This window comes from Sphaerodactylus townsendi, linkage group LG13, assembly GCF_021028975.2.
Source record: "Sphaerodactylus townsendi isolate TG3544 linkage group LG13, MPM_Stown_v2.3, whole genome shotgun sequence".
NCBI lineage: Eukaryota > Metazoa > Chordata > Lepidosauria > Squamata > Sphaerodactylidae > Sphaerodactylus > Sphaerodactylus townsendi.
The window spans coordinates 23,415,042-23,440,278 of NC_059437.1; the positions used below are offsets into that span (position 1 = coordinate 23,415,042).

Sequence of the window (25,237 nt, forward strand, 5' to 3'; positions counted from 1 at the left end):
GACATTCCTTCAAATAAAGCTAGCAGTTTGTTAAGTTTGTGGTGGGCTGTGGGGCTTTAGGCAGATTGACATGAGACTGAAAATACAGCATGCCTTTTCAAATAGTTGACTGAATGGAGGGTTCTGGCATTGTATTGTTGCCTTGCATAAATATTGAGACAAGACAAGTACCGGTTATTTTCAATTCTCTGCATTTTCAAAGAGATTAAGATGAGATTTGGGAAAGCATAAGAAGATTCTTGAAACTGTCAGCCTGACACAGCTTGATTTCAGATTAGGCAAGATCTGACATAAGTACATTTGCAAAGAGAATTCTTTTCATTGTAAATGAGGACATCATAATCGTGTCTTTAATATGCAAATTGTCATAATTGCATTTATTACCCTGACAAGACCAAGCAGAAATTTCATTTCTTTCACAAGAGGCATGGGAAAAAAATAAAACAGTGATTGCTTTCATGCCTCTCTTAATTCAGTTAGAAAAATATTGATAATACTGATAATAATATTGTGCATGTAGGAAGGGAATTAATTATATACAAAGTTGTTGTTCTTATTTTGTGCCTCCATGGTGGACACATTATTTTTAAAATTCATAAATCCTAACTCAGTGTTTTTTAGTTGGCTAATGGTCAGAATTGTTTTCTGAATTAAAAATTCAAGGAAAACATCCAGCTTCTACCTTAAAAGACAATATTTGGACTCTGTAACTTACCTTTGGGAGTCAGGACTTTATGTAAGAAAGCCTCACCTTCCTGCATATGTACCTAATCTGGATTCACCTACCGATGGGAATACAACAAACACAGAGAAGTAACTCATAGACAGATGAAATGGGCAGCTTTATTTGAGTTTGCAGTCTCAGGCGCACATGGAGAGAGGCTTGCCAGATGCGTGCCGATGCGCACCATGGGCTCACCAACTTTCCATTCCTGGGTGCGAATAGCGACATCAGCAGAACTTTATGGGAGCCAGGACTTTATGTAAGAAAGCCTCACCTTCCTGAATATGTACCTAATCTGGATTCACCTACTGATGGGAATACAACAAACACAGAGAAGTAACTCATAGATAAAATGGGTTATTATTGCCATAGGGCCGTGGTGGCGAACCTTTGGCACTCCAGAAGTTATGGACTACAATTCCCATCAGCCCCTGCCAGGATGGCCAATTGGCCATGCTGGCAGGGGCAGATGGGAATTGTAGTCCATAACATCTGGAGTCCCAAAGGTTCGCTGCCACTGCCATAGGAATGCAGACATGTCTGCATTTGAAGTGATGGAACTAGTTGCATCCAGTGCAGAGAAGCAGCTGAATTATGTCACCAGTGACTCATTCAGAGATACAAAGTGCACTAACCTTTGCAAACTGGAACATTTCTCAATGTATTAGTGTTGGCATCTCTAGTTGAGATTCCTTTTCGTTACAGCAGAGCGCACAAACAGTTCATAGTTTCAAAGTAGTATAAGGAATCTTTATTAGAGAAGTCCATTCTAGATAGGAAAGTAAAGAGATAGGTTCTCTATTCTAATCTGACTAGCTGGATGGAGAAAAATTCTGTCTCCATCTCGTCTCTCATGGAGGGAGGGAGGGAGGGAGGGAGGGAGGGAGGGAGGGAGGGAGGGAGGGAGGGAGGGAGAGAAGGAGAGAGAGAGAGAGGGAGGAGTAGAAGAGCAGTATGGAAAAGAAGCAGAAGGAAGTCCCTAGTTGTGCAATCCAAAGGGAAGGGGGATGGAACCTTGGAAGCGGTGCAGGATTGTGTCAACACAGGTGCCCACCCTGCTGGCATAAGGGATGAGTAAACTGGTGGAGGGGGTATGCAACTGCATGATGGTGGGGCGCTGTGCAACTGTGTGGTACCCAAACCCTGAATCTGCCATGTGTGCCAGTGCCTCTCTGCCACAGGAACCTGCACTGGGGTTTTTCTGTTTCTTTTCTTGGCAATTATGCCACCAAAGGCTTCTTCGGAGGTGGCACAAGGGTGCTGTGCCTGGCCACGATAGATCTACCCCTCTCCTTTGGATTGGGCTATAAGAGTAGCAATCTGCTCTTTAAAGGGATAGCGTTAGAGTGATGGTAAGCCAAGCCCTTCATTCCATAGGTAGATTCCTTCTGATTGGCAGCTGGTTCTGATGCATGTTTATCCTGAAGCAAGCTTCAGTGAATTGATGAGGGTTTCCCAAGTAAATATGTCCAAGTCTGCAAAGTGAGGACTTGAACTCTGTCCACATCCAATCATAGCGCTTTGTCGCTGGTGTTACAAGGCAGGTTTATTTATTTATTTATTTATTTATTTATTTAGTTCGTTCGTTCGTTCGTTCGTTCGTTCGTTCGTTCGTTCGTTCGTTCGTTCGTTCGTTTTTAAACCGCCCTCCCCCGAAGGGCTCAGGGCGGTGTACATCAACATCATAATACAAATATAAAACAATCTATAACAATGTTAAATTAATAGAATTTAAACAATTTAAAATTTACAATTTACAGATGGCGACTTATCCCAACCCCATTCCCGCCCACGGGAGACCAAGATGGTATGGGGGTCAGATGGTCATCCCATCTTTCTCCCCTGCCCTAGTATCACTGGAATCCCCAGCCCCCCTTCTGGTCTCACCGTGGTCATGGACAAAAAACCCATCCTAATCCACAATTTACCCACTAACTGGCACTAGTACTTAACCACTCCTTAGCCTAACAACTAACTCTAAAATTAATTTCCTTAACAATTTACCATCCTATTGTTAAGATAGCCAATTTGCCTAGTGCCTAACATTAACAGGGGAGCTCAAGGAAGAGACTAATTACTAAGTAAACATCTATTACATCTTCTACTACTACTAGCTAATTTAATCTCTTCCTGTTACAATATAAGTTCTGATGTGGACCCTTGTTATAAAGTTCTGGTGTTAAATCTTCCTTGCAGGCCACCAGCTGCTCCATTCACATCCACCAACACCCTCAACAGCGGCAGATGACACACCTCTGATGCTAATGCTGTTAATAAGCTCCCATTGATTCCACTTCTGCATTGAATCCAGTCCGGCCCAGTCCAGTAGGGGGGTGTCTGCCACTCACTCCCTTCTTGAACTACACAGCAGCGTCTGTATCGCACCAACCAACCCTCCCGCTTGATTGATAGTCCAACCTGTCCAATCCGATCCCATAGGGGTGTCTGCCACCCACCCCTCTCCGCGTGCAAGATTGAATCCACAGTAATAGTAAGTTACGGAGTTTGGAGCAGGGTAAGTTACGGAGTTTGGAGCAGGGCATCGGAAGGAGTCTCAGTAGGCACAAGAGAACGCATGGTTCAATCATGGGTGTACAAGATTTGATTTGTCTCTGCCCTAGATTATTGGATACGTGTGTGGAACTGGCTCCTTTGAAAAGAACTTTGAAAAGAATTCTTTCTGCAGCGTCCCATTCACCCATGTATATCTCCACTGGATATAGTGGACCTCAAGAGAAAGAAATGGTTGAGTACGCCACCTATAATGTTGCAAAATGGCAGCTCTTGACCATCACCCAAAAAACATTCCTCTTTCCCAAACTTGTTCCTTGCTGGCTCAATCATTTCAAGCAGGATTGGTGGGAGCTGGCACTGGTGGGTTTAGTTGTCTTGGAATGTGTTTGATTCTGTGGCTGTTTCCAAAGTCTTATGCATAAATTACTCCATGCTTTTTGATCAAATGATCTTCATATGATTCTATTTTTTTCATTGCTCAGTGAAGGCATACATTTCTTTTCATTAGGAAGCAGGGTCCCCTGTACCCCAGCTGTAAAAAAATCTATGCAATATTCTCTCATTGTGAAAGTGATTTGCATTCTCTGGCATGCACGCAGCTAATGAATTGAGATGAGAGAAGAAATGACAAACCTTAGTCTCCAAGATCGGTCAGCACCTTTTCAAGCAAAGGTCCCCCTGTCATTTTAAGTGGAAATGTTAATTAGCTTGCTGCAGTGGAAATGGTTCCTGCCAGATGTTGAGATGGGATAGCAGAAGTAAGAGCAAAAATTTTAATAAATGACAGGGAGAATTAACGGCTGGCAGTAAAGTGAGGTGCTCTGGGTAGTACAGTTGCTCAAGCACCATTGACTACAATAGGATTTCAGTGAGATGGATGCAAAATTTTGACAACCAGTGGTTTTAGAGACATCCCAAGCTATTTCTGAATGGTTTCTTCTGCTCATGTTCTGCATCTTGATGCTTTCCCCTTAGGACAAGGGTCAGAAATATATTTATATCTATAACTTTGCTGACCTCCATGCCTTTATCCTATTTTTTATTAATTTCTTTGGTTTCCGGATTTTTCCATTTGTTCCTCCCTCCCTGGCTTGTCATCCAGGTAACCAAATAACCCTGATGAAGTTAAGCTGGAGCACCAATGGGTATTTTAAATGTGTAGCTTTAATTGTAGCACATACTAACGTGTTAATCTGTTTGTTCAAATGTTAAACTGTCAGCCTTTCTGAGCTGACTTCAGTCGGGAAAGGGTGGGATACAAATCAAATCAAATCAATCAATCAATCAATCAATCTGTTGAAGAGCCAAACAACATCAAAATTCAGTGCCAGAGATCAACAAGGAGCCAATTTAAAAAGCCTAGTTGTATAACTGAAAATATATGAGTACTGATAACTGACATATTGATTAATAATTCAAAAAATTTCATCAGCCCAGTTACTGTGAGTCCCTTATTGGGAAGTGGCACATACATAGTCTTACAATGAGCAATAAACATGTATAGGAGCCCCCGGAATGATTGTTTTAGTGCACTCACAATAATCTATGCATGGTCCACACTTGGATTATTGGCAAAAGTTCAACTCTATCATTTCCTTTCCAGTGAAGCACCTCTAAGAAGCTCTTTCATTCAATAATAATCTTTGATGGTTATTCCAGCATCCCACCTACCCATCCAATAATCCTTAACTCAGAGATCCCCAACCCTTTCTGGTGTCCACCAGAAGTGAGTGGAGATTGGTATGGCTTTTGCCCAGCAAAGTTTCTGATTGACTACTGGAGATTGGATTGGCTGTGCAGATTTTTTTTAAATGTTGCGTTGGCAGCAGCAACACAAAGATCTGTACTGTGCTTCTGAAATTAAGCGGTGGCAATCATTGTGTGTCTGGCTCCACCTCCCAAGGCTGCCATTTTGTTGCTGCACCCACCTGCCATGCCCAGAATTCCAAATGTGCCTCCAGGCTCAAAAAGGTTGAGGACTCCTACCTTAACATAACAATTTGTATATCTTTGTTATGCTATATTTCATTCTACAGCATATATTTCATTCTACAGCATATATTGCATATCCCTGCTTTAGGAAATCTAATTGGCATTTTAAATGTGTATTGAAGTATATCCCTGTCATGTATGGGTCAGACTTACCTGATGTTGTTAGATTGCATCAGCTAAGCAGGTTTGGCCCTGGTAAATGCTTGGATGGGTGACCTCCAAGGAATACCAGGGTTGTGACACAGAGGCAGGCTATGGCAAACTACTTCTGAATATCTCTAGCTTTGAAATCATATGGTGCAGCCATAAGTCAGTTGTGACTTGATAGCACACACAAAAACGTGTAGCAATCTAGACAGCTAAGGCTGCCTTTCCAGTGTTTCATTGCCACTTTCGCTTTATCCATACTTACTGACTTGTTGCGTTGCCCTGGAGTTTGAAGATATAAGTTGTATCTCTACTCCCATGCTTTGCTATAGCATTTTGTCACTATTTTCTAGTTCATTTACAAACATAGATGGTTGGATGGGAAGCTTTCTTCTTTTTTTAAAAAAAGGAACCCTCTCCCATACCCACATGGTCAATTAATTATGCTCTTTTGTCATGTATGCCATACATACATCTTCATTATTCCAATGTGTGTAAGAGATGAAAAAACTAATTTCAATATTCAGCACAATTGCAAGATCCAAATCTGAAGTCTTTTGTGGGAAGGGGAGGAAAAATACTTCAAGGCTCCATCTCTTCCAGACAAGGCACAACGGCTGGTTACAAATGGGGACTCTTGATCTGGGCAGGTTCATTTGGGTGCAACCTGCATCCTGAGTCTATCTAGAAAAGGCTGCAAAAAGCCCACCACACGATGCATTCTCTTCTCAGGCACATTTTCATCTGCCAGTTTCCATTTGCTTTCCTTTCCATCAACTTAGGTTCCCTGTTCATCCCTGCGATGAGGTTCCATCTGCAAAGCTGCCATCAGAGCTGTCAGGTTTCCCCGCAGACGTGACAGTTTCTTCTGTCTGACAGGTCTGTGTCCAACAGCTTCCACTGACGTTTTTTTCTTCTGTTCTCTTTCTGAACTGAAAGAACTCTACAAGTGTGGCTTCAAGACCTGCTGTGGCTCTTACAGACCAGCAGCAATTGCGATCTCTTCCCCCAGCAGAAATGTTGATACTTTTATCAAAGCTCCCCCTGAAAAGCCTCCAGATTTTTTCTTGTTGGCACAAGCTGGAATCTCTAAATTCTCACCAGCAATGGCAGTTTAAGAATATGTCATCCCTTTCATGAATATGTCATTCATGATGTATTCTTAAATTACCATTGCTGGTGAGAATTTAGAGATTCCCCACCACTGTAGTCCTGGAGGTATTTGTGCAGCTTCTGAATGAGATAGTTGTTGGGTGTAACCTCTCTTGCCAGATCCTCCAGCCATCTTCTCTCTCAGCCGTTTGGGTGTTCCTTCCTTTTATTCCATTTCTCTCCCCTCCCCCTGTCTTGTTCATTCACCTACCTGTAATCTGGCCTAGCTGTGTAGCATTCCACCCTTCCAATTCTGTCTTTCAATCCCTTCCAGTCCCTCCCACTTTCAACCAGTTCTTCCCCGGTCCTTCCCTATACACCGATGCAGTGGTTTGGAGAAGGTCTGCTGCTTCCTCCTCCCCTTGGGCCTGCCTGCCACATCCTGGCACCTTCCTTGTTGGTCAGGGAGGGAAAGAGGTGAACCTGGGCCTTCCTCTGGCCCGTGTGCAAGCCACTGGTAGACAAGGCAGCCATGGGCGAGCTCCCCGTCTCTCCAGCTGTGTGAGCCTCCACAATTTTAGTGCCTTTGGAACTACTTTAAAAAGATCTGATTGAAAATGCAGATTACTTTTCCAGTGATAACAATGGTTTTGAGATATTTTCTTTCTTTCCTGCAGTGAAATTGACTGCACCAAAAGTTGAATTCTGATTCATTCAACCTCACCAATCTATTGACTAGGGAAAGCTGCTGCAGTTAGGAATAAAATAAAACAATCTTTGTCTTTTATAACATTTTATCCAGTACCACAATGATGCTTGTTGTGAAAGTGACAAGCAGGAAGTTGTTGCTGTTCTGAAATTACTGAGTACAGCAGAAGGTGGATCTTCTGGCAGCATGTGAATAATATCTACTTTCTTTAGCGTTTTGGTTTCGGTAGTTGGCATGGAATTTGATTAATTCTATCTTGATTCATAATCCCTGGTGGGCTTGTTTGGAATGTGGGTTGAATGGGTTTTGTACAGTTGATATTCAGTGATGCACACTGGCATTTTAATGTGCCTAATGGCTCTCAGCATCTCCTTTTGAAGCAGGAGATTGAAAAAAAAAAGCACCCTGTAGCATCTTCTTCATCACTGGATTACAGTTTGCCACATCTGCCCAGTGGGTTTGACAGCGTTTCTGCGAAGGAGAAAAGTTAAGATGTATGTGCCTGTTCTACTGCCTTTCTCTTTGTAGCTACAGTGAGCATAGCAAGAACACCCACTGTCAACCATTCTACCACCCTTCCACTTGACAAGTGTAGTTTTGGTAGTTCAGTTTTGTAAAAACCATTGTGGGAGGGTGAGGATTAAGTTTGGACTCCTGCCCATAGACAGGACTGACTGAATACACATACTTTTCTAATTCACTCTGATCACAACAGAAATCATTCTGCTTGACAGTGATAGAAAAACCATTATGTTTTCATCTTTTTCCTTGTCTACATCAGAGCAATACGAAATGACACCCTCCTGTGTCCAAATGCAATTTAAAATGAAAATGGCATCGGAATCATAGGTGCTCATTAACTGATCCACACTAAAATGTGATCAAATAGCACCTCATTAAAATTTGCCTGATCAATGGCTACAGGAGAAAAATACCTTCTCTTTTTTCAACTATTGCTTCTCACTCTGTTCTTTGCTGCAGTCTTTATTTTCAAATATGCTTTATTTTCACATGCCGAATTACCACCATTGTATTGTTTTGTTAAGACTCCCGTTTTCTTTCTGCTGTCATAGCCTTGGAGTGAGAACTTAGACTTCTAATGCTGTTCCTTTAATCTAATGATAATCCATCTATAGTAGAACTCAAAGTCCTTTCTTCAAGGTCTACCACAGAACACAAATACATCTGTGTACTTTTTTTCTTGTTGGGAAGAACTAACATATACGATTACTCCAGTCTCAGATCTTCTGCAGAAAGGATGCAAAATCCAAGACAATTTTGGCCCAGGAAATATCCACATGAGCCAGAGTCCAACTTTTCAAATCCATTTGGACCTTCAGAACTTCATATCTGAAGATGATCTTTTAATTCCTCTTTTTAAAGAAAAAAATATGAGTTCAAAATATGTGTTTTGTTAATGCAGGCATCGTGAAGATGCTGTGTGTATTAAACATTAAAATAATCTACTCCAATTAGTACAATAGTACATGGAGTTCTGGCATTCTGACGCAGGCAGGAACAGAATCATATTCTGCGCTCCAAAAATATCATCAGATTGTTACAGAAGGGGATAGTTCACTCTGAACAGCAGGGAGTGTCAAGGGCGAGCTCTTTACAGGGTATGTTTGCTTATAATTTGAAAGGAAAAGAGTTCTAGAGACTTGTGACATCTTTGTATTCTTGGTTTATCTATAAATATCTGTGTTGCGAATGGAGGAGCTGACAAGCATGAAGCCAGGTTAGATACGCAGATCTGTAAAGCAGTATCACTTCCCGAAAGCAAACAGCGTGCCTCGGGAACTCTCCAAATGCCACCAGTTTTCCTTGCAAGCTGGGCGTCATGCGCTCACTACATTCCAGTTTTCAATTTCATTATACACTTGGCTTGTCTACGCACCCCACCTGGGTAGGTGTGGTCATAACCTTATCATTGCTATCATTATTATATTTTGCTCTCACTCAACCTCCATGGAGCTCAGAGCAGTGTTCATAGTTGCCTCCATCATTCAATCGCCAGAGCAAGGATCGAGTAGGGTGAAAGTTACTTGCCCGAAGGTACTCAGTGATTTTGTGGTCGAGTGGGGAATTTGAGCCTGAGTCTCCACAGTTCTAAACCAGCATTGTATCCATTGTACCACACTGCTTCGCCCACTGATCTTCATGGGCCAGCTGCATTTAATTGAGGGCAAAGACATGGGTACACTTCAGCAGTTACAGGTTTTTGCTCTGCAGTTCAAAAGGATATCTCTTGGCATTTGTATGTTGAACTGAAGTCGGCCCGCGAGGGTCGCAAGGAAGAGGCGAGACGCAGCGATATCATCTGGTGGAGAGAGCCAGTGGCAGGAAGCATGATCCGTGGATCTGGCAACTCTGCTGTGGTCTGGTCCCTGGCACCTTTTATTAGGGTTTCAATGGGGGCGTATCGGGAGGCGGGAGAGCGGGAGAATACTGTACAGTACATGACTCATGGGGTTGCCTACGTGCGGGAGGAAACGTTCTCGTCTGGGTCAAATCCATACCTGGGGGCAGGCGCCCCTTTGTCCCTTTGTCTGGGACATCTGGTGACCATGAGTCAGGTAGTTCATGATCTGTGACTCACGGGGGCCTGGGGGACAGGTGAGCGTGTGCGCCCAGAAGGACACAAATGGCACAGGCATTCCTGCACTCTTTCTGAGGCTCTGCTGGGTTCGCGGGGCTCATCCCTACATTGAACAGTTGCCGTTTTAAAATTGTTGCCCTGCACACTGTTTTGCAGAAACACCTGATACTGGTCTTTTTGTTAATTTTATATGCAGTCTTTGCTATGAATGCTTTTGAGTGTCTCCTTGTCCAAACAGGGCCGAAACTACATTGTTTGAAGGGGGCAAGAGGACAAAATGATGCCCCCATATACTATATACATTTTTTTCTTTAAATGTAGATATATAATATTCTTTTAAATTACAGAATAAATTATGATGACCTCTATGAAAAATTAATGAATAATTACACCTTTCCATTATCTTATCTATCTATTATCTATGAATGTCTTCTAGAACTCCTTTTGTTGCTGGAAGCCAGGAGAGTTCATGGCCCGACATGAATGTAAGATATTAGGAAGATAGACTTTAGTGAACTCAGAGGCATGATGAGAATCATTCCATGGCAAGAATGCAAGTGAAGGACAAGCTCTCTTAAAACAGAAGCTCTTGCAAGTTCAAGCTTATGATAATTATGTTTTAATGATTTTATGTATACCGTTTTATGTTGCACACTGCCCAGAGCCCTCTGGGGATGGGGCAGTATATCAAATAAAATAAATAAATAAATATAAAAATAAGCTTTCTGGTAGGATGGAAATGTGGTAGAGAATTCACTTTGATGGGGGATACTTCAACTCTAACGGAGCTTCCTATCTGAATAAAGTAAATAGATTCAAGTTCTTTATTCCACCATTAAAATTGGCTCACGCTGAATCTAATTATCAATTTTTCTGGATTTGTGTAACATCAACAGTGATGAAAAGTAATTGCCTTTTCAATGAGCCAATTTCAATGGAGTTTCAAAAAGTCTCGCCTCCAAAATGGAAATAATATATTAGGAATCCTCCACTGTGTCTTTTGATTTATAGTGGACTGTCTATGCATGGGCTGCATCTATACATCAATGGTCCTGGCATTTTTGTTGCAGTGTAGCAAGCATTTGCAACTGGGAATATCAAGTTGCAAATTACTACTATAGTGCAATGATAGCAGAATATCCAATGATTCCCACTATATTTCAGATAGATTTCTTGCACAGAACTTAGTGGGAGCCACAGATAACTGGGCCAGCATCTCTCTGTTGAGCACTGCCTTTCAGATTACATTCTTGGGTGCTTTAATCCCATATGAACTATTTGGCATAGACTCCATTCACCAGTAGAACTTGTTTGTAAGTAAGGAGTCATAGGGATGAAGAACTGTTTTCCTAGATTCAGAGGCTCTCACTTATAATGAATGTATATAATAACTAGTCATAGTATTTACTAGGAGCTAGTTATCATTGCTAGTATTAGTAAACAAGTAGTAGTTTACATAAATAGTTTCTTGTCCTTTTTAAGCCTCCTGCCATTATCCGACAGAATAGTTATAAAACAAGATGTTTTCCAGGATCATTAAAACATTTTAATAATAATAAAAAAATTTTAAATCATCATGAGCTGAGGGGAATCTTCTATAGTATAGATGGATTGGATCAGGTTGGTGCTACTACTTGGAGGGGGGAAACCATCCAGTTAGGTGTTTTTCCCAACCAGAAATGGAAACTGTGGCTCATTCCGCACATGCAGAATAATGCACTTTCAAACTACTTTCAGTGCTCTTTGAAGCTGTGCGGAATAGCAAAATCCACTTGCAAACAGTTGTGAAAGTGGTTTGAAAATGCATTATTTTGCAAGTGCGGAAGGGGCCTGTGATACAAACTAGCAAGGGTTCATTCCCTAAAAAACTCATTGGCAGGATCATGAGTTGGTGCTGTATTTCCAAACCCAGTCCTAGCTGGGATCCTATGCCTTGCTATCATTACATCAGTAGTTGGCTAGAGCAAAATAACCCTGGAAAACAAGCAATAGTGTGAAGAAATAGTGATTGGAGGTTATTGTAATGCATTTAAGCATATGCAACAGCAAAATAGTGCAAGTCATATAACTGTATTTTTGGTTGCATCAAATTTAAAATTAGGGGTTTTCAGACATCAAGGTAGACTATCATGTCTAACAGCCCTGCACATATAAATTGCCCTGGATGACAGTTGCTTACAAAAATTATTACAGGCAGATTGGGGAAGTAAAGATTATTCATATGACAGCAAGCAGGGAGACAAATTACTTGGAGACTGTGTACATGCTCTCTTATAATTGCTCATAAATTATTATAGTTCATGCTAAAATGCACCCAAAATCCCTTGACTGCTGAATTTATTTTAAATATGAACCACAGCAAATGGTTTGAAAAGGGAAAAGCTGCGTAATACATGTTGTTCAATTCTTATACATAGAAAAATGTTTGTAAGCTTTGAACTTCAATGGTTGAATTTCAAGGCTACCTTTCTCGGTCTGTACTGGAGGCATTACTCTTTGCTTTAGTGCAAGCGGTTTTATTTGAGGGCTTTGACACACATGAAGCTTTTTTAGATATGTACCTCTGAGATCTGGAGGGGCTGTTGTAGAATACATGCGATGCTTTGCCTGTCAAAGGCACCTGGTTCAGTTTCCTTCACCCCCAGTTAAAGCAGCACATTAAAACATATTTGCTCCCAAACAAAATCCAGGGAAATAAGAGGTAATTGCTTAAATCTTGTTTGTCAGTCAGCAGGACTATACCGATGATTGACAATGCCAGTCTAAATCAGCAACACCTCCTCTAGCATGTTGAAGCCAGTGGGATTAGAAGGGTGTGTTCGGGACTGCACTATAAATTGCTAAAGAACTAGGCTCACTTTCAATGTGACAGATGACAAAATTCACTTTGTACAAATCATGGGGTTGCAATGTATACTTCATAATAGGAATTCCCTGAGGGTGTGTGCAGGCAGTCAAGAGCTGCATCTGAGCTGTACCCTTAACTAAATAAGGTTGCTCTAGTGACACCATGATCATGTATTTGTCTATTTTCTGCTTTTTGGCAGGAAGGATGTGGAGCGGGGGAGGCTGAGGAGAAAAAGGTGGCAAAGAGAAGCAGTTAAAAGTAGCTCCCGTATTTCAGGGTTGGGTAAATTAATCCCACCTTTTTCTTGTCAGCCTCTCCCTCTCCACACCTTTCCTGCCCCATCCCCAAACCCCCAAACAGACTGATACATGGTCAAGGTGCCCCATGGTTGAAAGAGTTGGATACAACTATACAGCACCAACTATACAGCATCAACTCTTACTGATATTGCTGTGTCCCATTTGGCTGGATACGAGGAAAGGTATTGGATTTCTCATACATGGGTGGAATGGCCATTTAACTGATAGGGATGTTTCCTGGTGGGATGCTCCCCTAGTGGGTCACTGGCAGAGCCAACTCCCAGCAGTGGCTAGGATGATCAGTGTTGGCTCCCCAGTTGCTGGGTCCCACACAGCCACCCTTCTGCAGGAGGAGACAATGAGTGAGCTGACACCCACCTAAGGAGCTCTTTGGAACTGAGTCGTGGCCTCCACGGTGCTGCTCATCGCCCTGCAGGAGAAACTCAGCATCACTTACACCAGCCAATTTTCGCTTTCTAGTCTGCCCATTCTTCTACCTGCTGTTTTGATCTGAAAATCCTCCTTTCAGTTTGGCCTCTCCACTGTGCAGAGCAACTCTGGGAGTCTTTGTATTCACATTGGGTTTCTTTCTTTTCTTACACGGAATGTTCCCCATAAAATGCACAGATTTTACAAAATTATTTGTGCATCAGTAAATTAGCATTATATATTATATTGGGTCCATGGAGCCATTCTGTTAACCATGGCTGGCACATTCCCCTGTCCTAAGTAGATTTGCCAACCTCCAGGTGAGATCTGGAATGACATCTGATTTTCAGACTACAGAGATCAGTTGCCCTGGAGAAAAATGGCTGTTTTGGAGGATGGTCCCTCCTCTTTCCAAACCTCACCTTTCCTAGGGTCCACCCTCCTATCCCTCAGGAATTTCCCAATCCAGAGTTGGTAACACTAGGAGAAAGCTCCTAAGAAATAGAAGAAAGCTCCTTGTACTGTGTGACAGCGTCACTGTTAATGAAACTTTGCGGTATAGATCTAATATTTTACCCACAAACAAGTTGTGTGTTGTGGTGGGTTTTCTGGGCTGCGTGGCCGTGATCTGGTAGATCTTGCTCCTAATGTTTTGCCTGCATCTGTGGCTGGCATCTTCGGAGGTATATCACTGAGAGAAGTCTGATCACAGAGAATCACAGACATCTCACTGTGATACACCTCTGAAGATGCCAGCCACAGATGCAGGCGAAATGTTAGGAACAAGATCTACCAGACCATGGCCACACAGCCTGGAAAACCCACCACAACCAGTTGAATCCGGTCGTGAAAGCCTTCAACAAAAAGTTGTTGTGTGTTTATTGGGGCAGGGGGCTAATGTTAGCTGTAGCCCACAGGATCCCCGCTCGGCCTGCAATGAAGCTTTACCTATCCAAACCATTGTATGTATAAATGCTGTATAAATCACAAATAAAAACCCCGTGGCCATGCATATGCAGTGTAAACAACCCTACCAAAAGCCCCACTGCCCCCCCAAACCCATCCTCCAGCAAACTGCAGAAAATGGAAACAAGTTACAAAAATGTGGGCAAACAGTGGGGGAAATTAAAGAGAGAATATTCACTCATTCTTAGCTGGGATGGACTTAATCTGAGCACAGCGTTGGGGAAATGTTGCTGTTGATAACAGAACACATGGCTCCAGCGCTGCATCTCCCATCATGTTTAAAATAACAGCATTGAGAATTTTCCAGATTAAGCTTGCAGTTTATGCGCTCCAGTGACTGACAGTTCAGTGAGAAGAAAAATTCTAACTTTGCAGCATAAGCTTTAGACAACTTGACCTAGATTTCAGCCCAGGAGGCCAGACAAAGAAGGAACATTCTTGATTCTGTTTTTTAAACAGGAAAATGACTTAGAGGAGGGGGGAAAGGAGTAATCTTCTCTTTGGTTAGCCTCTCTGCAATGATTATGATTTAATCCAAGCACATTTCATGTTTTTGCCCTTCCTCTAAATGTCATCAAATATTATGCACCCTGTTGCCACCTGAGGAGGGGAGAATGAGGGTGTGGAAAGACAACACAGACAACCACCTTGTGTGGAATAAAATTTGGCCACAGCCTGTTTAATTGTATGCTGGCTGAAGGAAGCAGAGACGCAGCATAGGGGATGGATCCGGCACTGGATGACACATCTGCGGTTCTGCAGTGACCACTGGGCAGCACTTCTGCTGTCCCCCAGTAATAACCTCCCCCCAGCCTTCCCCGGGGAACGAACCAACACCTGAAGCAGCAAGATAGTAGGAGTCATCTGGGCACTGGCCTCTGGATGAACTCCTCTTGCTACTCCAAGGAGCGTGAGCCACCCGCAGCCCCCGCCTGGGCATGCAGTACGTACACTCGCTACCACCTCCTCGACCTCTTATGGAGGCCTCCACTAAAGAGCGAGGCCCAGCATGCAGGCTGTTCCTTCCCTGAGCAGATCAGTCCACATGCAGAACCCGCCAGGCTATGACGGATTAATGTAAATAACAACGAAGCCCAACAAACACTAGGGCAACACTACAAGGTCGAAAAATGAGGGAGGGTGAGTGGGTGAAGCCATCAAAGCTTGAGCCTGCCCCTCTCCCTGCCCGCTTCCAGGGAGCAATGGCGGGCAAGGTAATTCTTAGCTGCGCTTTATAAATAGTTTTCAGTCAGTTTCCCTGAATGTGTTACTGTTCAAAATTATCTCCTCGGAGCTTGTGGTAGGCCTAGCTGGGCAACAAATGAAAGACAGCTCCCAGCCAGGTGAATACAATGGAGGATCATAGTCCATATATCTCTCCCTTTCAAGTGACACATCCGGATCCTTTAATTATTTCCGTAATTAACTCAAAGCCTGGTACAAAACTGTGATAATACTTGGATGAAAAAGGGAGCCAGTATGGACATTTTACTATGGTTTTTTTGTACTTTTTGGATGCCTTTGTTATATATTCCTCTGGTGGAGAAGAGAGTGGTAATGGGTCTCTGCGTCCTCAGCACAGTGTGTTGGAAAGAGTTCTGGATCTGAACGCCGGATATTGATAGGTGAGACAGGTAGAGAAGAGTGTTGTATTTTTAGGAATGTGCTTTCAGCAGTGTTGCAGCCATTTTACAGCACTGTGAATTTGACAGATCAAAAGTGCTTCTGGAGTAGCCAATTGCTACGTTTTGTGTAGAGAACTTCAGGGCCCAGGCTACAAAGACGAACAAGAAAAAGAGAAGCATTTCCTTGTTTGATTACATCAGTTAGGGTTACAAGGCCAGGCTGGGAAATAACTGGAGATTTTGAGGGTGGAGCCTCAGAAGGGCAGGGCTTGGAGAGGTGAGGTGAGGGATTTCAACTGGGGTATAATGGTATGGAGTCCACTTTCCAAAGCAGCCATTTCCTTCAGGTGAACAGATCTCTGTTCCCTGGAGATGATCTCCAGTCACCACCTGGAGCTTGGCAGCCCTAGCACTAATGTATGTTTTGCCCTCGATTTTTAAGACACTATTTGTATATATATAGTTCCTTATTAAACACACATATCTGGTATGCCCACAACATGATGAAAACCCAGAATGGTGTAGGTGGGTTGCATCCAGAGGTGGAATCCAACCAGTTCTCACCACTTCTCTAGAAGTGGTTACTAATTTTTTCTGACTGGAGGTGCATGTGTGCGGCAGCACCACTGTTTGAATCCCACCACCATCGGAACCTGTTATTAAAATTTTTGGATCCCACCACTGGTTGCATCCTTCCTTTCCCAGAAGAAAGAAGAGTTTGGATTTATACCCCACCTTTCTCGCCTGTAAAGAGTGTCAACGTGCTTTACAAAGTCCTTCCTCTCCTCACAACAGACACCTTGTGAGGTAGGTGGGCATGAGAGAGTTTTTAGAGCCCAACATCACGCAGCAGACTTTATGTGTAGGAGTGGGAAAACAAATCCAGCTCACCCCAAAAGAATCCACTGCTCATTCTCCAGATTAGAGTCCACCTGCTCTTAACCACGACACCAACCAGTTGAATCTGGCTGAATAGAGTAGAGATGAGAGTTGAGAGATTGATGTTGCTTGTGGCATTGAGTAACCCCCACCTCCACAACACTCCATAGGCTCCATAGGAGCAGAAGAGTAAACTAACTGTGAGTAGTCTGGAGATGTGGACCACATGATGTCTCAAGGGTGGAGTCACACCCATTTGCCTCATTTCACTGGTCTGTCTACTCCAGTATTGTAGCTCTTGATGGTCTTGGGCAGAAAAGAGTCTTTGTTCTGTGGGATACTTTTAATTGGAGGTGCTAGAGAATTAATTTGGGACCTTTGGCATGTAAAGTTCATGCCCTAGCACTAAGCTGTGATCTCTCCTCACTCAAATAGATGGCCATAGGTTGGTGTGGCTGGTCTGGTGCATGGCTGCCAGGCACTCTTGCTATGGAAATCATCTCCACATATTGATTTCCTCAGATAGTTGCAGTCATGACTTTTGTCCAGCTCCTACCAAAAATTCAGAACTTGATGGTGATTGCATGAGAGATCATTTATCATAATGTTCCTTCTACAGCTCAAGTCTATGATGAAATAGCATGAAAATGATGAATTGTTCCTGGTCTGTCATTTTGAAAAACAACAACAGGGGAACTTTCAATACAAGTGATATCCTAAATGTCAAACTGAGCAAATTTTGTTGACACAATCCAAGTTCATTTGCCCCATTCTACCAAGAACTGAGTTGAGTGTAATCTTTTTGTTTCTTTCTTTAAAGGTTTAGCTGTATTTGATTTCTTTAAAAAATCTAAAAAACCTGACTTTAATAAGGTGTTCAAATGAACTATCTAAAGCCTGAAAGAAAGGAATATTTATTCCTTGTTTTAATCAGTCTGATGTCTTTCTGTTCCTTCCTGAGTCTGATGCCTTTCTATGCCCTATATCCTAAATTGTTCTTATTTAGTTATTTTAAATGTAGTACTTTTAAGGATATGAATTAATGTCACATTTGTTGTCAGGCAGATTGGGGAAAGAAGTCACTATAATGTTCATAAGTAGCAGAGAGAAAATTATTTCCCCTAGGAAATGGAGATAGGCTTTATATGGTGTATTCCTTGTATACAGAATTCACCTATGGCTTCTCTGATGCATGTTTGATTGTCTGCCTTCATTTATCCCCTGAGTAATACCTCTAAGAAATGTCTCAAACTTTCAAGTGAGAATTGTGATACCCAATGAAATGAAACTCGCAACTCTGAACAATAAGAATTCTCTTGGTAGATACAAAAGCAATTGCCTGCCTTGAAGAGTGGGCAGAAGTGAGTATGAACATGGTTCATCTTAAATTCTCATTTGGTTATGATTCCACTGCACTTGCAGAATGTCTGTACCTGGGCACAGGCAGACCTTCACACTAGGCACACAGGGATCTATTGGGTTCAGAGGGACATTTTCAGTTCACCAAATGGCAAAACGGACCTGGTCATCATCTTACATCAAGGGAATGTATATTCTACTGCATAGGCTATAATTTCACATTTGGAAAGATAGCTTTCCAGTAGATGGGCCCAAGCGTCTGCCTGTCCATCTGAGCCAGCAGGATAATCGTGTGATGTATACAATAAATCACATCAGTGCATCAGCCAGTGCTCTGGAAACTCTGCAGAACAACTATAGAACTTTCAGAGTGTCAGCTGATGTGCTGACATCACTTTGGGTTTTCATCCAGATGTGACACTGATACATCATGTGACATCACATCCGCCCCCTTGCCCCACTGCGGAAACTCCTGAGAGTGCAACCTTACTACTAGATCTTGGCCCAGTATCCTCTACAGCAGTGGTGGCGAACCTTTGGCACTCCAGATGTTATGGACTACAATTCCCATCAGCCCCTGCCAGCATGGCCAATCGGCCATGCTGGCAGGGAAGCTGATAATGGAGTATCGAATCCTGCATCTGGAGGTAAGAACCATGCGACTTTCGCTAAAGCATACTGAGGACCTAAGGCTGAATTGCAGGGGTTTCTCCACTGATGAGTCCGTGTGCAAGGAGTTCCTGGAAGCACTGAGCACTGTTTTTCAAGTAAAAATGGCATTGTAATAAATATGATTTGCCAGTCAACAACTTGTACCATGAATGTAGGCTTCCTACAGCTTGTACTTTGCTATTTTGATTGCTGAAATGGGGAAAAAAACTCCTTCTGCGGGTGGTTCATTGCCATGAAGAATTTAATTTTTGTACAAATGTCTTGTTAATCGGTTTTCAGTTCGTGTCTGCTACCTCTTGAACTTAACCTTTTGTGAGATCTTACATGACAAAGTCCACATTAGAAATGGAAACTTAACCATACTATGCTAAATGCATTTCAAATATGGTTCATTTGCTTGGTTCAAGTGACCACAGTGTAATTAAATTTGATAAGCTGTGATTTGGAAATTAGTCTTCTAAGCCTGGATTTGAAGGGATTTGAAAGGAGCTTAATGTAACTAAAGAAAAAAATAATTAAGAGCACAGAGAAAACGTTTAAAGAGAACTGACTCAGGGAGCAACAAAGCATTTTAAGGAATAACTTCGTACAGTAGAACTGTGATCCAGGATGTGTTTATGCAGAAACAAGTTCTGCTGAATTCATTGTTTACTGCATAGGACTGCAAATATCCTACTTTCATTGATTAAATTCAATTCTTTTAAAGAATGGAAAGATGGAACAAACAGCATTCTGTGAAGTATAAATATGAATTGATTGATACTAATGGGAAAGCCAATGAGTTATGTTTAAGTTGGACTAGCAACATAAGCGCATTCAAATTAGTAAGTTATCTGTTTAGCCTGGAGGGGGAGGGGCATTCCACTTTGTTGCTCAACATAGGGTTTAACCATAGAGTGTTAACCTGACACAAAGATGTCACTTCCAGTTCCATCCCGGAAGTGATTTCTCATGTTGGCACAAAATCAAACAGCTTGTTCCTGCCCTCCAGTTCTCTTGTGGGGTGCCCAACTATAGCTGGCTTGCCAGTTCAGACATAAAATATTGGATGGCCGTGGATGGCCCTTTGCTTGGCTAGGTGTCTTGTGGGGTTAAGAATTGCCCTGCTGGCTTAAGCTAGACATTTATGAAGTACAAATCAAGAGAACATTCAAAACACAGACAGAAAGACTACATCTACTGCATTTCTATCACCAACCATTCAGATACCTCCATTGCCTGGTTTCTCCCTAGTCCTAGAAGGCAGAAGGATCCAGCTTTGGTACAGGCAGTGTTTACCTACTGAGGCTATTAATAGTTGGTAGACAAGTCTTTGATAAATGTGTACAATCCTTTTATAAAGCAATCTAAACATGAGCTGAGAGCCAAGTTTGTGTAGAAAATGTACATTCTTTCCCAAATCTGGAGCTTACTGGCAGACAGTACAGTTAGGTGACGCCCAATTCTACTACTGTGAGAGAGCCAGAGAAATGTTTCCCTTTCCAGATGTTTTATGCTTCTGTTGTGAATTTGAATTGCCATTCCCAAGGCTTATCCCCCTGACAGTCATCAGCCTTTGACGAGGCCATTGATAGGAAGAGCCTGGCACTCTGGGGTTCTGGATGCAGCTCAGCTGAATGAGACACATTAAGTGCTGGACAGTAATGTCATCTTTGTGTGTTTTTTTTAATTCCCATCAACTTCTTTGGGAGACAGTGAATAAGCTGAATGTAAGTAAACAACAATGAGCTCTGCCCATGTAAAGTAAATAATAAACTTATAATTAGTGTATTAGTATGACGGTTATATTTCCCTTTCTTCACTCTGGTCTGGACATGAGCTGCCATCTTTACACATGTGTCTCACCTAGGGTTGCCAATCTCCTGGCACAGCCTGGAGATCTTCTGGAATTACAACTGATTGCCAGACTACAAAGATCAGATGCCCTGGAAAAATTGGTTGCTTTGGAAGAGGGGGGGGGGGTCTATGGCATTATATCTCACTGAAGACCCCCCCCCACCCCAGACTCCACTCCCAAATCACTGAGAATACCCCCAATCCAGAACTGGCAGCCCTAGTCCCACCATGCTCTCTTACTTAGATTGCACTAGTAGCATGGGAGCTGTTGCTATATAATTTGTTTCTAGCTAGGACAGGTTAGCTAAGCAGGGTTGACCCTGGCAAGTATTTGGGTGGGAGTACTCCTAGGAATACCAGGATCCTGACACAGAGGCAGTGACTGTCAAACCACTTCTGAATGTCTATTGCCTTAAAAGCCCCACCATGTGTTGCCATAAGTCAAATGTGACTTGATGACAAATATAAAAATTAGCACAGGATGCCCCAGGCCACAAGGAGGGACAGCATATGGAGACTCCTCCCATGCCAATTTTTTGCCTCCCTAAAATTGGGGTAACTTGAGAAAGGTACAACTTGGTCTCTTTGCATGTGGTCCAGACCCTTTGTGACATGGGAAGGGGTCATGACACACCACAGTTCCTGAGCCAGCCTGTGTAACCTGATCAAGCAGACCCTTAAAAACAAAAACAAACAAAAATCGACTTTTGTGGACTAAAGTCCAATATGAAACATAAGGACACTGTCTTTTCCTTCCCTCTGCCTTCTCAGAATAATGGCCTGATCGTAAATTGCATCCTGAGGAATAGTTCATTTGTCTACACACCTCCTGACATACTTGATTGGGGTTTGACAGGAATTCCTCAGAGGGCTGCATTGAAATCAGAATTAGACATGGGGTGGATTGTGTCACCAGTAATCATTATTTTGTGAGAAACATGGCTAATTAGAGAAATAGGGGTTGATTTGAGATCACATGCTGTCTGGAATGCTCCTCAGGCACAGAACTGCAATCACTCAGCTGGTTGATTGGGTCAAGTGGCTGAGCAAAGGCACTTGAATTATGAATTAAGAAAGGAGCATCTTGGATGCGGAGATAATGAAAGTCTGAAGAGTTTATGGAAGTGAATGGAGCTACCTTTGCTCTGCAGTAATTGCACTTCGTTTTTGTGTCAAAACTGAGATGGTAAACCATTGCTTTTTAATTAATATTGCATCTTAACATGAACCAGAATAGAAAATTGCTTTATTCGCAATTCATTTATGGTTGTGATTTATTCCTAGGCATTTTTCTTTAAAGTTTTTGGTATCAACATATGCATTTTCAACAGGTAGGGTTGCCAACTTAGAAGAGGGAAACATGAGTCTGACTTGCTTTTCAGCTTTTTGACTTGTTTTCAGAGACTGTTTTTCCTTCAGCCATTTTTGTACCTTTACACCAAAAGCTTTTGCATTGAGTTTTGATCTTGGGCCAAATGGAAGCCACTGGATTTCATTAATATATGTTTTCAAATTAAGCAGTAAAGCTAGGTCTGCTTTCTGATTTCTCATCTTTGCAGTCTTAGTCTGACACTACCTATTTCAGTTTTTCTCCTGCATTAATTGGACTTGTTCTTTCTCACCATTTTCTGTTTCATCATGCTGAATTTTTCAATACTATTTATGCTTCAGCAAATCAACACCATATGTATATTGTACATATCAAAGATGCACATATAGTCCATATGTATGTTGGGTATAGTAATGCATAATATGTTTACACAATGCAAATAAATCTATAAAGAGAACAGCAGAAAATAGAGAACGGAAAGTGCTGAAAATATCTATCTAGTACATTTTTGCTTTGCTGGTATACATAGTTCTCCTTTTTATTTATTTATTTATTTATTTATTTATATTTTAGATTTATATAGGCCGCCTCTTCCCCAGAGGGCTTTCCTCATTTTATCCTCATAACTACCCTGTGAGGGTAATTTAAGCAGAGAGAGTGAGTGAGTGATAGGCCCAAGATCCAGTGAGCTTTCATGGCATAGCAGCGACCTGAACGTGGTGCTCATTATCCTAACACTGACCCCTATATCGGATAGAGACCTTCATTCATCCTCAGGTTCTACCTAGGTCCCAGTACGTCTGATTTAAAGAGTCGGCAACCCTTTTCATGGGAATTTTTTTCACCTAACAAATGTGCAAATTATGGGCAAATAAATGCAATTCCAAGCTTTTGGAACAAAGTGGCCCTGCTACTCGTCAGCACAAGGGAGGGTTTGCACCAACAGTCTGTTTAAGATTCTCTACAACTGGACCTAAACTGTACAAGCTCAGTACCTGCATTGCTCCCTTGCTGCCCAAACTCTTTAGTAAGCTTGACCCTTGTTCACTCAGGGATTGATAGTTCTCTGGAGCCATTGGGCCAAGCTTCATGTGGAGACTAGTGAATGCCTCTGATGCATGATAAACTATGGTTAGAAACATAGCGGCAATTGGAAGTATTTTTGAGCAGTAATGAAACTGAAATTGGATGGAGTCTTCTCTTAGCTCAGGCCTTGCCAGAGAATCTTAAACAAAAGGAGGGGGTGATACCACTTTAGACAGCAGGTGAGGGAGAGTCATATTTTTTTCATGCAACAAAGTCCATGAGGACAGTAAACTAATGGAAGCAGACTGGGAAGTTTTCATGGCCTAGGAATGAATCAAGCTGCTATTGAATATTGCAGGGGACTTTTAGCACAGATCCTGCCAGTAGCACCAGTTATGGTGTTAGTCACTCTCTCTGATGATAGAAGCAGTGACCTGCCACCAATCACTGTTGTGGCTTAAGGCATCTGCAGCAGTGGTGGAACAGTGGGGCTAGGCCCTGACTCTTCATGCAGCCCAGCTGCCTAGTGTTAACTTTCCCAGCAAGTTAAATGACCAGTCTGTTATGTTACATTAGGAAGAGAGATAAAGCAAACATTTCCTTTTATCTCCATGAGTTCAAGGTTCTAGTAATGATGCACAAAAACCTTCATGGTTTGGGGCCAGTGTGGGACTATCTTCCTACTATGTCCTCCAGAGATCATTACAGTCAGAAAATGAAAACCTATTAATGGTCCCTGGCCTGAAAGATGTCTGACTAGCCTCAACCAGGACCAGGGATTTTTTGGCCCTGTTTCTGTCCTGGTAGAATTCTCTAGCTAGTGAGACTAGGGCCCTGCGGGACCTGATGCAATTCCACAGGTCCTGTAAGACAGAGCTGTTCCACCAAGCATATGATTGAGGCAGCCATGGTTTCATCCTGGCTTTCCCATTCCAACCAGTCCACCTCTTCCCTCAGTGAGGAATAGTTTTTATCACGATCTATATTAGATTTTAAGTGTGATTTTAAATTGTATTTAATCTATTGTATTTGATTGAGTTTATAGAAATGATGTATTCGATAGACATTATTGCTTTGATACGTTAAATGTTGAAACATTGTAAGCTGCCCAAGCCCATGAGAAACAGAATAAATAATAATAACATAATATGACATTCTACCTTGCTACACATTAGGACCTTGCGTTAACTATTACCTTTACCTCACACCTGCTGTCTGAAGTGAAACAGCCCACAATTCACCCACATTCTGTGTAAATTGGCATAGTTACTTTACATCACCAACTTGATTCCTATGTTAGGCATTTCTCCCCAATAATTCTTCTTTTTCTTTTTCTTTCAGTTGACGGTTGTATCGATTGGTTAGTGGATCTCAAGAAATACATGGCTTTGGCAGGTGAACCAGTCCGGATGAAATGTGCCCTTTTCTACAGCTATATCAGGACGAACTACAGCATGGCTCAAAGCACAGGCCTTCGACTCATGTGGTATAAAAATAGAGGAGACTTAGAAGAGCCCATCATCTTCTCTGAAGTTAGGATGAGTAAAGATGACGATTCAATATGGTTTCATGCAGCGGAGGTTCAAGACAGTGGGTTCTACACCTGTGTGCTAAGGTGCGTGTTTTGCTGTAACAACTCTAGATTCTGAAGCAGATCCTAAATTTAAAGTTCAGAAATGCAAGTATGATAACAACAATTACACATGTATTCTCCTTTTTTTGTCTTTATGGAGCTCAAGGCTGTGATAGTAGGAGATCTTACATACAGGTATTTACAAAGACTCCACACCCAAATCTACAGGAATTCCTCTGCTTAGATTCAACAAGATGGCCACATCATCTGCATTTTGCTAAAGAACTAAATTGTATTAGTGGGGTTCTATCTGTTTAATTTATGTAGTGTAGCACCAGTGACATACATGTGCTCTGTGACCATGAGATGGTCTCTGTCGCAGAGTGTGTTTTTTCCCCTTTCTCTAGCACTTCCATTTGTAGAAGGACCAATTGAAAACTCTTGATCTTGTACAAATGGAAGCTTTAGCTGAAGAGGAAGCTGGCTCCTCATCAGAGACTATCTAGCATGCACACAACTAGTTCCTAGGAACCAAGCCATGGTGGTTTAGCTGAGCCCCTTTCCACACAGACACGTTAAGACATTTTGAGGCAGGAGATAAAATGTTTCCTCCATGGA

General features: G+C 42.2%; 1 protein-coding gene across 1 annotated transcript in view; it reads left to right on the forward strand.

Annotated features, from left to right (window-relative positions):
* IL1RAPL2 (interleukin 1 receptor accessory protein like 2) overlaps positions 1-25,237 on the forward strand; it is a 552,812-nt gene that overhangs the window by 271,332 nt on the left and 256,243 nt on the right. The window contains exon 3 of the mRNA XM_048514525.1: positions 24,388-24,661. Coding sequence (XP_048370482.1) covers positions 24,388-24,661 — 274 coding nt within the window. The remainder of the gene's footprint in view (positions 1-24,387; positions 24,662-25,237) is intronic.